This window comes from Sinocyclocheilus grahami, unplaced genomic scaffold (assembly GCF_001515645.1).
Source record: "Sinocyclocheilus grahami isolate Dianchi unplaced genomic scaffold, SAMN03320097.WGS_v1.1 scaffold92.1, whole genome shotgun sequence".
NCBI classification, from domain to species: Eukaryota; Metazoa; Chordata; class Actinopteri; order Cypriniformes; family Cyprinidae; genus Sinocyclocheilus; species Sinocyclocheilus grahami.
The window spans coordinates 98,021-114,286 of record NW_015505271.1 but is presented as its reverse complement, the minus strand read 5'-3'; the positions used below and the strand labels follow the sequence as shown (position 1 = coordinate 114,286).

Below are 16,266 nucleotides of genomic sequence, written 5' to 3'. Positions count from 1 at the left end.
CGTGGAACAGAGTGATATGCATTCTTTATTGTGGTGTAACAGTGATCCAATATATTACTGTCTCTGGTGGGACATGTGATGTGCTGTCTGTATTTTGGCAGTTCACGGGAGAGATTTGCTTTATTAAAGTCCCCGAGAATGATTAAAACAGAGTCTGGGTGGTGTTCTGTGTCTGTGATCAGATCAGCGATTTTCTGTAAAGCGGTGCTCACGTGTGCTTGCGGAGGAATGTGGACACTGACAAGAATGAACGAGCAAAACTCCCGCGGCGAATAGAACGGCTTGCAGTTAATGAAGAGCACTTCTAGATCTGAACAGCACATCTTCTTTAACACAGTTACATCTGTACACCACCTCTCATTGATGTAAAAGCATGTCCTGCCGGCGCATGGTTTCCCCATTGATTCTGCGTCGCAATCTGCTCTGAACATCTGAAAGCCCGGGAGACTCAACGCGCTGTCCGGTATGGCGTCTTTCAGCCAGGTTTCCGTGAAACACAGAGCAGCAGAGTTTGAAAAATCCTTATTTGTCCGGGAGAGCAGAAGGAGTTCGTCCGTTTTGCTGGGTAGAGAGCAGAGGTTCGCCAGATGGATGCTAGGCAACGGCGTTCTGAATCCGCGCTGTCTGAGCTTCACAAATGCGCCGGCTCTCTTCCCCCGTCTGCGCGTCCTGAAGCGAGTGATCAGCACCGCAGCTCCCCCGACAACAATGTCCAGCAAAACATCCGAATAGTCGAAAACCGGTGAAATATCGGGTGGTGTGTACTTCCGAATGTCCAGCTATTCGTCTCTGGTGAAACTGATTGCAGGGATATAACTAAAGACAGGACAAACTAACAAAAACATCAAAACAACTGCGGTGCACGCCACGGAGGCAGCCATCAGCGTCGGCGCCAGTTCATGCCCCTTTAAAAACTGGGTTTTAAATTGCTTATATTTATATTGTACTAAAGCCAAAAAAGATGTAAACTGTAGAGTATGACAGCATTTTAATGCCATGTAAAAAAAAAACTATTAAGTCAAAACTATTTTCACTTTATTCTCATAATTTTGACTTTATTTTCAAAATATTATGACTTTAATCTTGTATTGCTACTTCTATAACTTTATTCTTGTAATCTTTTATTTATTTATTCATTCATATATTTATTCATGTGGCACCAAAACACCATTGTAGAAGAAAAACAACTAAAATTCTATTTTTTTTTCCTCCCACACCTTGCGGCCCCCTGGGGATTCCAGATGCCCCAGGAGTCATAAAAGCAGTTATATTCAAGTTGCAAAATAAAGGTGTGCTAGAAAGATAGTGTCTGTAGTGAACACACTGATGGCAATGACTTTCAATATAACAAGCAATATATCAAATTTAGTCCTCCATTTCCCTAGAGCACCTTGTGCTATGAATACTTAAAAAGGGCCCAAGCAAATGCACAGAAGTCAGGGTGGTTGTAATGTTCTGTCTAGAACCTTCTGATCAATTCAACTATTTGCACCTTGTCCAAGTTGACCTCCAGAAAGAGCCTCTTTGGCACTTCCAAATCCAAGCTCACGACACACCACAGTAGCTGCTACGGGATTCCAGTTGTCATCACAGATCGTGCCCCATTCTCCATTTTTCAACACCTCCACACGCCCCTCTCCAACTACAGCGCCACCTCTGAGACGCACCAGGGGTTGCTGTGAAGGAAGAGGAAGAGAATGACTCCTCTTAGCAGAAGAGATGAAACTCTTTGGTTATAAGCTAGTTGAAGGAAATTCATATTTGTGACCTTGGACAACAAACCCAGTCATAAGGGTAAATTTTTCGAAATTGAGATATATACATCATATGAAAGCTGAATAAATAAGCTTTCCTTTGATGTTAGGATAGGTACAACTATTTGAAAATCTGGAATCTGAGGGTGCAAAAAAATCTAAATACTGAGAAAATCGCCTTTAAAGTTGTCCAAATGAAGTTCTTAGCAATGCATATTACTATACTATTATTTACAGTAGAAAATGTACAAAATATCTTCATGGAACATGATCTTTAATTAATGTCCTAATGATTTTTGGCATAAAAGAAAAATCAGTAATTTTGACCCACACCCATTTGAGAAGTTTTCCAATAATTCAGGCAACTCTAATGGCAGATGTGCATGACAAACCTCAAGACATCATAAGCCTAACATCATTATAAAAGATTATAAAAGTTAATAAATCCATTTCTCTCCCGCAAAACAGTTGTGCTTGCTAATTTGTTTTTGGCAACCACAGTACATTGCTCAAAAGAAATGGAAAGAAATTATTTGAAATAGATTTTTTTTTGTAGCATCATAAATTCATACTGTCACTTTATCAATTTAATATATCATTGCTGGATAATAGTATTAATTTCATGTAATGCTTCATCTTTGACCATAAAATCAATCTATATATTCTATAGGAATTATTTCAGGAATACATTTAAATGGTGCAGATCTGTATCATGCTAATGAACTCACTGACCTCGCTGAATGGTATGTAACAGACAAGCTTTCACATGGACCACTTAAATATGTAATTTGGAAAGAGTGATGCCATTTTTGGCTAAAATGTCTGTCATCACAGTGCTTTAGAGATTCAAAAATATCCTCTTCTTCACTCTCTAACATTAGTATTCATATAATCACAGTTTATGGCAACTTAAAATATTGGACTCGAAAACTTTTGCCACATAAACTTCTTTAAATAAGAGGCGATTCACTTTAAAGTAACCGCTTAGTCTAGATCAAGATTCACTATCATCATGGAGATAAATTGTGCTGAGCTCTGTTCCATACTTAATAGTTTTCATAAAGGTGAGAGTCAGAAGTTCAGCACAAAGCAATACCTCATGTGGACGTGTGGCTTCTTGCATTTTTTGGAAGGAATACATCATCTGGCCTCACCTCCTGTCTGAAGGCCTTCTTGTATCCTGCCATGGGAGTCTGGGCGAAAGCTCTGCCAGGGACGCAGCTGACTACCACAGGACTGCCCTGCTCACATGTGCTATTGGCTTTAATGGAGAGCATGTGGCCCAGCTTACAGCTAGACAAATGAGCTTCATTTCCGGTGCAATTTATGGAGTAATCCCAGTATGTTGGCTTTCTTCGGCGGGCAAACATCCTGAGAAATAAAGCACATGGGATTTATTTAAGAATTAAACAGAATAAACATTACTAAAACAAAACTCATGTATAGGCCCAAGTGGAAGATCCTAGTCATAATATGGCTAGTAAATGATTCATGAATGCATTTAAGATGTGATACACACTGAACTGTAAAAAGATGAAACGTTGATGAAGTGACGTCATACATTCTTGCAGGAAAAATGGTGCTCATCCTACAAACAGAATATTTAACAAGCTTCATGTGAAATGCCATAATGATTACAGTTCCCTGTCAGAAGTATACTGGCTGTCATTCACAAAAAAATACACAATCCACATTTGTTTTTTTATTTAGACTCGGGGGGGGAGAGAGAACGTCTCACATTGGAATTGCTCCAAAGTCTGTTTCAGGACTCTACTACAACCACTATTGGGAAAACAAATGTGTACACAAACACACACACACACACACACACACACACAGGCTTTGGTAGATACAAAAGAAATGCCAGACAAAGCATTTAACTCACAGATTTGATCTAACGTTTTGTTACAAAAGTTTGAACATATAACCAGGCAGTTAATTTATATTGTTTGCGGGAACAGCTGTAGGGAAAGCAGTTATACTTCCACACCGGTGCTTTATCGTCTGAGAACATCGTCTGCTTGTTCCAGCCAGGGAAAGAGCCATATTATTTACAGGAGCCATTCATGCGCGGTCCTCTGAAAGGATAGTCCAAGCTTTCTAATGAAAGCACGGTTTAAAGCCACAGGGCAGACAGAGGTAGTTGAAAAGAAGCCCATTTTGGCTCCATGCTGAAAAAACTTCAGCCTTTGGCTATGTGTCCCCCCTCCCCCCAACATCAAGCACCGATTAAAAAAAAACAGACAGCGCCTGCACATTTCATAAGGCACACCATGTGAGGGGAAGCACGTAGCTTAGCTGAAGCGTCTGAGAATACAACCAAATATTAAGCTTTAATTTCCATTGTCCCTATGTGTTTTCTCATATAGCAGATTAATTATTATCTAGCCTAACTAGTCTTTAGTGCTGATTTCCACATAGTTATGAAAGTGCTCATGAAGATTTACTCGAGTCATACACTACGAATACAGTATGGAATGTAATAGCTTAGCAGAAAGTATAAGTTTGAGTTGCCCTCAGCAGATTTTCCTATTTATTTTCCTATTTTCTAGTAGGAGTAATGCAGAAATTTATCTGTAAGGACATTCAAGGACTCGCTAGAAACATCCTTCATGATGTGATTCAAATAAGGTTCACTTGCCTAGACGTGCTTGAGAGGTAACCAGTGGTTTCTCTGACCAGTGCTGATGGAAGAGCAGCATGTCTATTTTTGTTATTTCCAATGTTGGGTATTTTCTTTCAGGCTTCATACCAACAGCTAACATGGTATGAAAGTGTCAGGCTGCTTACACTAAGATATTTAACATATTATATGGCTTGGATTTAAGCAAGATAGCAAATTAGATAAAGAAAGTTTTACTTCAATTTTTTATAAATGAAAATGTAAGCATAAATTGGAAATTCTAAACAAATATTTCCTCTACTGTATTATCCAGTACGTTTAGAAATACACTACTAAAAGCAGAGTAAAAACGCACACTTGGAAATTCTCTCTACCAACATCATAAGATATATCCTGCTTTTTAATCCATAGTTTAGGATGATTTTCCCTGAACATTCAGTCCATCCTCAAAAAAATTAAATCAAATAAAATCGTTTTGTGATGAAACTCTTATATTGGATAACTTAGTTCACTTGTCTACAAAACTAAAACCTCTATATATTTTACGAAATTTGTAAATGTTTTGTATGTCAGCTAACACAGACCCTACAGTACCTTTAAGGACCCTAGGGGTCCCTGGACAACAAAAGATGCATCAAAGCTGTTAAGAATTCATACACTATGATTGAAACATTTGCTTTGTTCCATAGATTGAATCATGGGATGGAATTCAACCGAAAACATGACCATATTTTTATGTGAAACATATTTGTCAGTGTACATTCCAAATAAAACTACAATCAAACTATTAAACTCCATGTGCACTGTATTTCCATTTTGCTGTAGTGAGAGTTGAATGGAGTATGATTTTTATTATCTCAAGAGGAGTACCTCCATGTAAAATATTACAATTCTACGTTTCTCTGAGGTCACCAAAATGACTTTTGCTTTTATGTAGAAAGAAATCTATATTCAAGGAATATTTGCACAAAAGACATCTCAACTGAAGGGCAACTGAGAACTCACTTGTACACACGGGTGTTGTATCTCTTGTCTCCAGGAAAGCCGAACATGCCACAGATAACCCTGCTGTTCATTTGAATCCACTCATCATCACAAATCTGCTTCCACTTGCCTCCATCCTTCACCTCCACATAGCCCTCTGTTACTGGGATGCGCTTACGATATGATGACCGGATGGGGCGTATACGAACATCCTCCACCTGAATGTTCAGACTCTAAGGGGCGAAAGAAGACACGTATTGTTACTGCAAAATTAAAGCTGATTTATGGCATACAATGATTCTTGTATTAGCAATAAAAAAAATTCAGGGTGACAAACTGAAGGCCAGACATATTTTATGTTTTAACAAGGAATGTCCTGTCAGTAGGGTTACTCTAGTAAGGCTCCGTTTTCATATATATATATATATATATATATACTGTATATATTAGTGTAAAGTTTCAATTTGTTCTATGTCAGCATTATTCAATGTACCCATGTTGTGGAACTCTTAACTGGACACTTTAACTTTAACACTGTAAACTAAACCGGTTTTACAGTTCTTCACTTCATTATAAACATCCTATCAGCAGGACTCGTTGACCTGCTCCACCTCTGAAAAAACTTCCAGCCGTGTTTACCCTTAAGCCAACTACAATTCACGTCTGTAGCCAGACTGTAAAAATGCATTTAATGGGTTCTGACGTATATAGTAGATGGATAAAAAGGCAAAGAAGAGGTTACTGCCTTCAAGCTCACATCAAGTAATCCCAGACACCTTGATAATCAGGCAAAGGTGCATGGTTAAAATTCTTTCCCCAAATTTACTGGAGAGTCTGGAAAATTGAAGTACATGGAGAACATCTTACGCAACACTGAATATCAGAAGGTACGTCAACATATGACATTATTTATAATTAATTATATGGACTAACACCAAATTCTTCCAGGACGTATCTAGACCTACGTGAACTGTAAATGCGTCAGAAGGAATGAAGCCAAATCATTTCAGTAGACTCTTAAGACTACATGAAGAGCTTTAGAAGTAGATCTACATTCCTATGCAATGAGACCATGTGGGTTGAGTTTTGAAAGACTATATGAGATGCTGAGCTCAGCAAATATAGTGGCCTAAACATTCCATTGCCCTGTGTACCTTATGATATAGAACAGAAATCTTCAACAAGGGAGGTCTGTCAAAAACAGTTTAACCTCACATTTGTGAAATATGTTTACATTTGTGTTAAATACACTACCATTTAAAAGTTTGGGGTACATATATAAGATTTTTGTTTTAAAAAATACACTTTAATAATTTTATTCATCAAAGATCTATTAAAGGGGAAATGAAAATGAAAATGAAAAATGAAATTTTCCACTTTTTTTTTAGCTTTTTTTTGCATTTAGTTAGGTTTCTGGCATGTCTGCCAGCTCAGAAAAGTTGAAAAGAAAATACGCAGCCAGTTTGTTATGGGCTGTCTGAGTCTGAAACTGTGTCATCCAGCGAGCTGTTTCAATTTGCTGTCGCATTCTACTAGATAGCTATTAGCTAGCTATATGAATAAGACCAAGGCAGCAAATCATGTGTCTTGTGTGACACATGCAAAAAAATGTACATGGTTTCCACAAAAATATTAAGCAGAACAACTGTTTTCAAAATTGATAATAATAATAATAATAAGATATATTAAAAAAATATCTTAAAAACCAAATCATAGTAGTAGAATGATTTCTGAAGGATTATGTGACTCTGAAGACTGTAATGGCTGCTGAAAATCCGGCCTTGACATCACAGGAATAAATGGCATTAAAACAAATGTAAATATTAATATATTAAAATAGAAAGTGGTTATATTCATTTGTAATAATAATTCACAGTATTGCTGTTTTTTTTTTACTGTATTTGTGATACAAAAATATTCAGCCTTGATGAGCATGAGAGACTTTTGCTAACATCAACAAAAAACGACCCCAAACTCTTGAACAGTGGTACATGCATTAAAAACACATCATTAAATTAACTTTAACCAAAGTTAAAGATGCTAAACTAGACACTGTCTCTCATTCTCTCTTACACAATACAATTGTATTAAGTAAAACTTAAAAAAAAGAAAAAAAAAAGAATGACTTTGCAATGGCCAGGCATAAAAGTACTCCTTGGCCTGAAAAAGGTTGAAAAACCATTGCTGTAGAACATAACTTTTCATGAAAAGTGTAGGAGAACATGAAGTGATCATCCCCCTCCTCCCGACAACATAAACCAGAAAAGAGAGGGGTGTCTTTCATTAAAAAAAAAAAACCTCAAGCAAGTAATGCAAGCTGAAGTCAGAGATTTTGAACTAGGAATGAGAATGCGGTTGTGAATGAACATGTGGCATAGTAAAAGGGTATCCTTACTGTACCACACTGGAAACGCAAGCAGTGCTATTATGTGGGTTTATTCCAACATGGATACACTTTGTATAGAGTTCTAGAATGACAAGCGTTCATTCATGTGACCTAAAGACTATTATGGATTTTAAAATGTCCAGAATTTTCACAAGGCAAAACAAACCAACAAATGAACAACCAAGTACTCAAAAACATGAAATGGACATTTTTGGGCTTTTTTTGTAAATGGAATGGTCAGTCTTTTTTTAATGTCTCTGACAAAGCGGTTACAGCTGCAGGTTGAATAGATTTAATGAAGAACCGTGCCTTTCCAAAATCGAAATTTGTCTCTGTGGTCAGCAAAAGACATCAACATATAGAAGCAGTTTCTGTGACTTGGCGCAAAACCAAGTAAACCTTTCATAAACAGTTTTTGTTATCAAAGCTACTGTGTGATCCAACAAAGCATTCCCATCAAAGGCTGAAATAAAAAAGCTATAGGAAAACATCAGCTAAAACGGCAACACAGCAATCACCCCAACACAGCATCATGAATTTTTAAATATGTTGCATAACACATTGTTTGATGCTATTAAAAAGGGAATTTCCATCATAAGAAAGTAACTCTGTAGTCTTGATAAATCAGATTTTCCATTTTTTGAGTGAAGTCACCATTTACTTTGTGACTTGATCAGTGAGTTTAAAGACAAGTGCACATATCTCAGCTACACGAGGTTTCAATTAACTCTTTACTAAACAGGCAATGTGGAAAGTTTCAAATAAGGTTGGAAGAAAAAACACCTTGAGGTGTGATTTATTAGCACAAAAGAGGAAGAAAAAGACTTCCTAAATGTGTGGCTGGCTTCCATGGTAACTGGATTTTGCAGTTAGGAAAGAAAAATACAGCAGCTGGGATATTGATTTGTGAGGGCTTGTCCTTCTGTGGATGTAAGTAAGCATCTCAGGAGACTAGTCTGTCTTTCAAAAAGAAAAAAAGAGAACCCTCCTACTGCTCATACAGGAGAAGGAGTCAGAGGCGCAAGTGGTGAACTGACAGGCATTCTTCCACTGGCCGGCAGACAGATTGTGAAAAGGAAAATGTCACACAGCCCACATTGTTTTTTCCCTTCAAACAAGAAGAAGAGTGAGAGAGTTGAGAGGGTCTTCAACTAAACAATACAAATAACATAAAACTATTCCACAAATTGCCATTCAAAAAATATAATAAAGCAGCATACCCAAGTAAAAATTTCCAACCTACGAAAATATAAAACTTTAACCTAAAAACTTGCAGAGATCATTTTATTATAGATTTTTAACAACTTTGAATAACTTTACTGATGAAGAAAATTTAAATGTCTATGAATGTTTAAAATCCAAAAAGGAGTACAAATGGTAGATATTATTGTCACAAGCTAAATAGATGGAAACAAAGACATGGTAGTAACAAAAGTATCAAATGTAACGTTCATATTTCTGTATACTGAACAGGGTGTCCTGTTTTAGAAACTCTAGTGAATTCTGCTGTTAAAAATGGCTGTTTGTTCGTTTGTTTTTTGTTCAACTCTTTGCAAAGACATGTTAAAGAATGCTATTCTGCAGATGGAGCCCATTTCCTATTACCAATTTCCCTCCCTAACTTATAACAGTACAGTGTGTTAAAAAAATGCTCATAGTTTTTACATATAATTGCTGTTACTGAGCTTTTAAAACAGTCTAGATCGTCAACAGTTAACAAACAACCCTTATACTTTGCTGGACAACTGCCCTGGCCTGTCTTGTTAGACAGACTGAGAGCCTTAGCACAAGTGATGATTATCTATTTCCTAAAATAGCAAGATTGGAGTAGCAGTCTGGTGCCCATGTTTAATTGTCTTTTTATTCTTTCTCTGACTGCAACTATTTTAGCAGTTAATTCTGACCTAACAGTCTCCTACAAGAACTCTGAGGAAAAAGCAACACTGAACATTGGTGTCAGTTTTCAAGGAAAACATTTACACGTACAGAAATCTCAGAATCCTCAAAAATAGTTTTTCCACTTGGGTCTAAAGCAAATGTACTACAAAAACCACAAGCAATAGTCGCATGCTATACTGAATGTAGGGTGACTAAGTATTGAAGGCTAGGCTTAAGACTGAAAGAACAACTCTTCTCACAGTAAATGACACTGCTAGTCACATTAGCTGTGGTTTGATTTGCATTTTCAGAGATTACGCTTGCTACTTCATAGAGATAAACATCCTGTGTAATGTAGGGTGTGTCATTCCCCTTAAGTATGTAACTTGAAGGGGAGGAGAGGCAGATAAGTAAACACAATGAAGATTGATTTAAAGAGACAGTGAAAGCGAGTGTTTATGATAGTAATGAAACTGCTAACTGATCATTGAAATGTAGTGTAGTTCAAGGTTATTTTCAGTATGACATCCATCAAGCGTCTGTGGCATGCAGTTCATTACCTTAATTAGGGGTGTAATGGTACCGTGTACCGAACGGTTCACGGGCAACTTCCAAAGGGAAGCGATCATCCCTATCCCCTTGGAGTGGGGACTTTGGAGTGAGCAGGGCACGTGCGTGCCATTATGCAGTTGTTTTGAATGCACTTAGCAAAGGGAGCGATGTAATTTCCTCATTATCTTCAGCTGGGATGTTCCCGTGACAACGCAGCATGGTCCGTCAGCAGATTCGCTGATGGACACCGGCATTAAAAATTTACATTTTATATTTTAAAACGTTTTATATATATAATTTTTTTATATATTATATAGCATATTTTAAAATATTAAATTTATGTTTATTTGCAACAGTTATGCTAACAACAATAAAAAGACATTTATGACAGTAAAACAGCGACATCTGCTGACGGACACCGTGCTGCGTCCGTTCAGTACACGATATGTGTACCGTTACACCCCTACCTCAAATTTAATTTTGACTCATCCCTCAGTTATTAAAAGCATTTTCCACAACAGGAAATTTTTTTTACAGTCAAATCCTTTAAACAAGAATACTACTTTATTTCATTTACCCAAAGGTAAGGAATGACAGTCACATTTTGAACTTTGATGTGTGCAGGAAATGTATAGGGAATATACACTGCATAACATTTACATAATAGACAGCTTATAGACATATTAAGAATATCTGTGAAGTACAGTCTTGAAAAAAAGGTTTAAAAAGGGGGATTCATGGAACATGTAGAGTAAGAATAATTGTACATGCTGGGCCAGACTCCAGAGATGAGGAACATATTAGTCACTAGAAAAATAATGGCTGTTTCCGAGCTGATCAGCAGCATCTGTCTGAGATGAAGTGGTGGTGACTATGTTTATCTTCAGCTGTTGTAAAATTATTAACAAAAATTATTTCTAAAACACATTTCTATGAAATGCCTTACCTTAAAAATACATCTTTCAAAGTCATATTGAGCCCATCTAGGATTTTATGTTGTATCACTGTGAAAGAAACACAGTCGTCAACTCTTCAGCAAATAAATAATGCAACTTCCCCTGAACTCCGTAGTACTTCATAAAGGTACAAATTCCCTGTGTTGTAATCAAGGTATTGCATAATACGTGTCTGCATGGTAGGCCCTACAGGCTTCCAGCTGCTTCTGCGTGTCCCACTCTTCCATGATATTGGTGGATAAGAGCATTGGTCCAGATTTATACAGGGCTTGTATTGCCTATATTTATCAGAATTGGCAAAAATGGATTAATATAGTTTTCATGTATAGAGATAAATAAATGAAGTAAATGGCATGGAAACATTTACTAAAAGCATATGACTGTCTAACCACATACGTTTCTTTCCAAACAGGGAGAGCATCTTGTTCATTCACATTAAAAATTAGGCTGTACAAAAATATTCACAGATTTGACCAGCCAATCCTCTAAGACTTGCTGTAAAAAAAAGTCATGTAATGCCATAATTTAACTATAGCAGGGGTCTTCAACTAAAATTGCTTGATTGAACCCTCCTCACCAGCCGAGGTCCAGACAATTATATAGAAAAACATGAACTGATGGTTTTTGCCAGACCAGGGTATCTGCAGGATATTTGAACTCAAACTTAAGACTTTAAGACCTTGACTGTAAAAGCATGATTTACAGTTCAGATACAGGTTTTTCACAAAAAATAAAACGTTTTATAAAAAGATAAACTTCACATTTCAGCCTTTAAACCATTTTTTTAAGAAAATGGAGTCAAAAGTATAAATTATTAATTTAAACAATTATCATCAATCGTTATATTAATTAAATAACATATAAATATATTTTACTGTCTTAATTGTTTAGAGTATTATGATTCATTATGTTCTTGTCGATAGGCCTGTCACGATAACAACTTTCTGTTGTGCGATATATTGCCCCAGAAATAATTGTGATAAGCAATATTATTGTCATTTTAAAGACCATTTTATGCCACTTAATATATAATCATAATGTAACAGCATAATAATGCAAGAAGGCCTACACACTTCCAAAAAACTTTTAATTTTTAAGAATATATAGATCATGGAAATTAAATACTGAAATATCAGATACCTTAAAAAACCTGAATAAATAGTAAATAAAAAAAATTCTAACAAAAAGTGCAAAGTAACAAGTAGAAAAAAAGAAAAACACAAAGACCTTGTATGGAGATTTTTCCATACAGATTTTTCCCCGACCTTCTTTTCTCTGAAAATTAATGGTGCACACTATTGCTGAAAAACACAATCACTTCTTAGCAGTCAGATGTCCGCATGCACAAAGGCACAGATCCCTAAACAAGACCATATCTGCAGATTAAACTTTTTTTTTGTAGAAGCATTTTTTAAAATTTGAACAAGCACTTCATGACTACACCACGTTATGTACGAGAAGCTGCAAAAGACACAGGAACAAGTGGAATGTACAAACATGGTGACATTAATTTTTAAGTAAATATAATGGGTGATATATTGCGTCACCAAAAATTATTGAGGTCATGTACATATATTGTGCGATAAGTCGATATATTGATTATTGCGACAGGCCTACTTGTCGATCCATCAGTTCACATTTACAACTCTGCGTGTTTGTAGCGTAAAAACATGGTTTGATTTTCACATTGGTCTGAACCAGGGGTGGGCAAACTTGGCCCTTCCAGGCCACTTTCCTTCAGAGGTTAGCTCCAATCCTAATCAAACACACCTGAACCAGCTAATCATTGTCTTCAAGACTACTAGAAGGCTACAGTCAGGTGAGTCATATCAGAGTTGGATCAAATCTCTGCAGGAAAGTGGCCTGGAAGGGCCATGTTTACTCATCACTGGTCTGAACAAAAACAGCAGACGGGCTTATTGAAAATGCACAGAAATAATGGTTTCCCCGGTAACAGCTGTACACAGAGCAGCACAGCACGTGACTTTGAAACATGCAGCGCTTGTGTTTAATGAGATCATCGCCTTTTGAAGTTTATTCGTCTCATTAAGCCGTATCGCAATTCTTGTCTTTCCGTCCCCAAATTTAAGACCTCCTGAAAACATAATTAAGACTTTCTTGTACCATTTAAGTTTGAGTTTTTATGGCATACAATGTATAGCCTTAAATCTCATACAACTAAATTGAAGACTTTTTAAGGACCTGTCAACTTTCCTAATCTTTGAGAATGCCATTGTTTTTCACTCACTGAAAGTTTCATTTGCTTTCTGCTCTCTTCACTGCACGCACAACCGCATGTCTGAATGTAGCAACAGTTAACTGTAGTAGCAACCCGTGTCACCGTAGGACCCAGACAGCTCTACTGAGCTGACATTGATGTGCTTGATATAAACTAGATTTTATTACAAAACAGCGTTTGGCATTTATTTCATAATGTCAAAAGGCTTTGCGATCCGGATTCATGTTCACCGGAGTCACTGGTTATTTGAGGCACACAAATATTTGCAGCTTTTTGGATGGGTTCAGAAAAGTACACTGTATTTTCAGGTTTTTGGTTTAAAACAACTTGACAAGATGATTAGATCAATGCATCTGATAAAGTGGACCAGTGTGTTATTACGTATTCTATAAAAATATTACACTTTTAATGACAACAGTTATTCCATACCACTACCACTATTCTCCCCCAAGGCCTGTCTGCATATTCTTTTGAAGTCTCAACTTTGGACTCTCCTCCACATATGCCATTTCTGCACTACACTTATACATTACATAATTTTTCCCATTTTAACCCGAGGAAGGCCACAGTGGGCTGCCTATGAACATTCCCAGAAGACTTGAATGTGGCCGGCATTATGGTAAACCTCCCTTTGATTTAACTGCCTTAATGTGGAGCCCTTGCAGGCTATCAGTAGATGGAAAAGCTGACTCTGGCATTCTCTCCAGGAGACTACCAAATAGAAGCTGATCTAAGACGTCTAGAGTTCCCTCTAGTCCCTGCTTGACTCATATATTTCCTATTCTTTTAGAAAAGGCAATAATAATGAAATTCAGACACAATAGGTATCTTTCTGAAAACTACATGTGTAAGTATATTCAGATTTGCTGCAAATTACAGTGGTGATAAATGCTCAGATGGGCATTCATTAAGGTTTCCATTTGGTATTACACTGAGAATTACAATAAAAGTTTCTGAAATCTTATTTGTCACATCTTCTATAGTCTATATTTCATCATAAGTCTGGAATTACAGTTCTCTTTGTTTACAAGAGCGCTTATCATGAAGTATTTGTCTGCATGCTTAATGCATTCTTTCAAGATGACGCTGTTGGCTCTGAGCAGCCTGTGGACAGGATGACAGGATGGGTACAAATCCTGTTATTACTCTAACTGGACTCAGAAATGAATTTAGACAAAGCCAAGTAACATAAATCTGGGTAGAGTAAAAAAATGTGCCAAGAAGGCGTTTAAACATTCCATTGTCATATGCCTAGCAACCAAGCCACTTAGCTCTGGGTGCAAAAATAAATGGAAAAGAATGCATCGAACCATTGGAAATGTGATCTAAGGAAAAAAAGCAACAATAGTTTCAGGGGCATCCCGCACCAAGTTTCCCCTACCTGGAAATTATTTCATGAGGGGCCCGCAGAAAAAACCTGCACCTCGGCCCCAGATGGAGAACTTGACTGCCAGTAAAAACAAATTATGTACTTGTACGTGAATTATGAACACACATTATTAACACATTTGTTGTCGCTGTTCCAGAATATTAAGAATTTTAGGTCTTAATTTTAAGTCCTGCATTGATTCAGTCCTCCATGTATTACAGAAACAAATTAAGTGTAAACCATCTGGACTGATCACCGCAAGGCTAAACTGCACCTTTTTACTGCGTTCGACAGTGCATTTTGTGAATCAGAGGCTGCGTTGCACCTGCACAGATTTCCTAGCATGTGCAGCAAGTCATCTTTACAAAATGCACTTAAATGGATATGTAACACATCTCTCATTAAATTCTAAAACTGTTCGGTTGTATTGTGTTCGGTTGTGTTGTGACAAATTAATATTTTGTAACATTTTGGACAGATTTCCCCTAAAAAACCACATTGGTTTTGCACGAATCACTAAATGACATATTTTGGCTTCAAAATGGGCGAAATTCACTAAAAGGCTTTGGGGCACTATTCATTTTGTACCTACAATAATAAGGAACATGACAGTAAAAATATTTATTTGTGTCCTTTGGAAGTTGCATTCAAAACCATTTAGCTCAAAAATTTGAATGGGCATGATGCCACTGAATAGTTTTAGACAATAACAGATCTGTACAAACACATCTGTATTAAATTCACTTACATTGATGTTGTTGGTAAGGGTGTTCACAAACTTGAATCCTGGGATTCTCTTGTCACTGCAAACCACCCCGACATCCTCAGTATGCTTACAATCAGACACTCCTATGCCATTAGACTCACACTGGGCCAAGCTCCTCTCATTCCCCGTGCAGTGGACATTGTCAAACCAGATACGACCTAAAAACACAGGAAGTCAGTGCACATATATTCTAAAAGTCATCAATACTCCATAAAATAATATCACTGAAATATTGCCAATATTCACTGTTTTGCTAATTCTTTCATAATTATTATGCATGCAGCTTTAAAATTAATTTGTCACAGCAATGGTTCATTTAAAACTGTCAAAGTCAAAAGGGTGGTTAAAACAATAAAAAAAAAACATGGTGACCAATTCTAGAACCAAATATTCATATACATTTAACCTAAAATCTTAATGTTGATTTAAAAAAAAAAAAAAAAGAATTTCATGGACATGTACTAACCTATACTATCAAAGGAATAGTTCACCTAAAAAATCCAATTTGATAGAATTGTCTCACTTTCAGGCCATCCAAAATGTAGATGAGTTTGTTTCTTCACTGGAACAGATTTGGATAAATTTTGCATTCCATCACTTGCTCACCGATGGATCCTCTGCAGTGAATGGGTGCCATCAAAATAAGACTGCAAACAGCCGATAGAAACATCACAATAATCCACAAGTAATCCACATGACTCTAGATTACTGTGATATTTTTATCAGTTATTTGGACTCTCATTCTGACAGCACCCATTC

At 36.7% G+C, this 16,266-nt stretch overlaps 1 protein-coding gene across 1 annotated transcript in view; it reads right to left on the bottom strand.

Moving 5' to 3' along the window:
• The window catches only part of LOC107587415 (lysyl oxidase homolog 2B), a 32,248-nt gene that overhangs the window by 9,156 nt on the left and 6,826 nt on the right, over positions 1–16,266 (bottom strand). Inside the window, exons 3-6 of the mRNA XM_016275215.1 lie at positions 15,490–15,665; positions 5,383–5,594; positions 2,909–3,125; positions 1,493–1,676 (exon numbers count right to left, since the gene is read on the bottom strand). Coding sequence (XP_016130701.1) covers positions 1,493–1,676; positions 2,909–3,125; positions 5,383–5,594; positions 15,490–15,665 — 789 coding nt within the window. The remainder of the gene's footprint in view (positions 1–1,492; positions 1,677–2,908; positions 3,126–5,382; positions 5,595–15,489; positions 15,666–16,266) is intronic.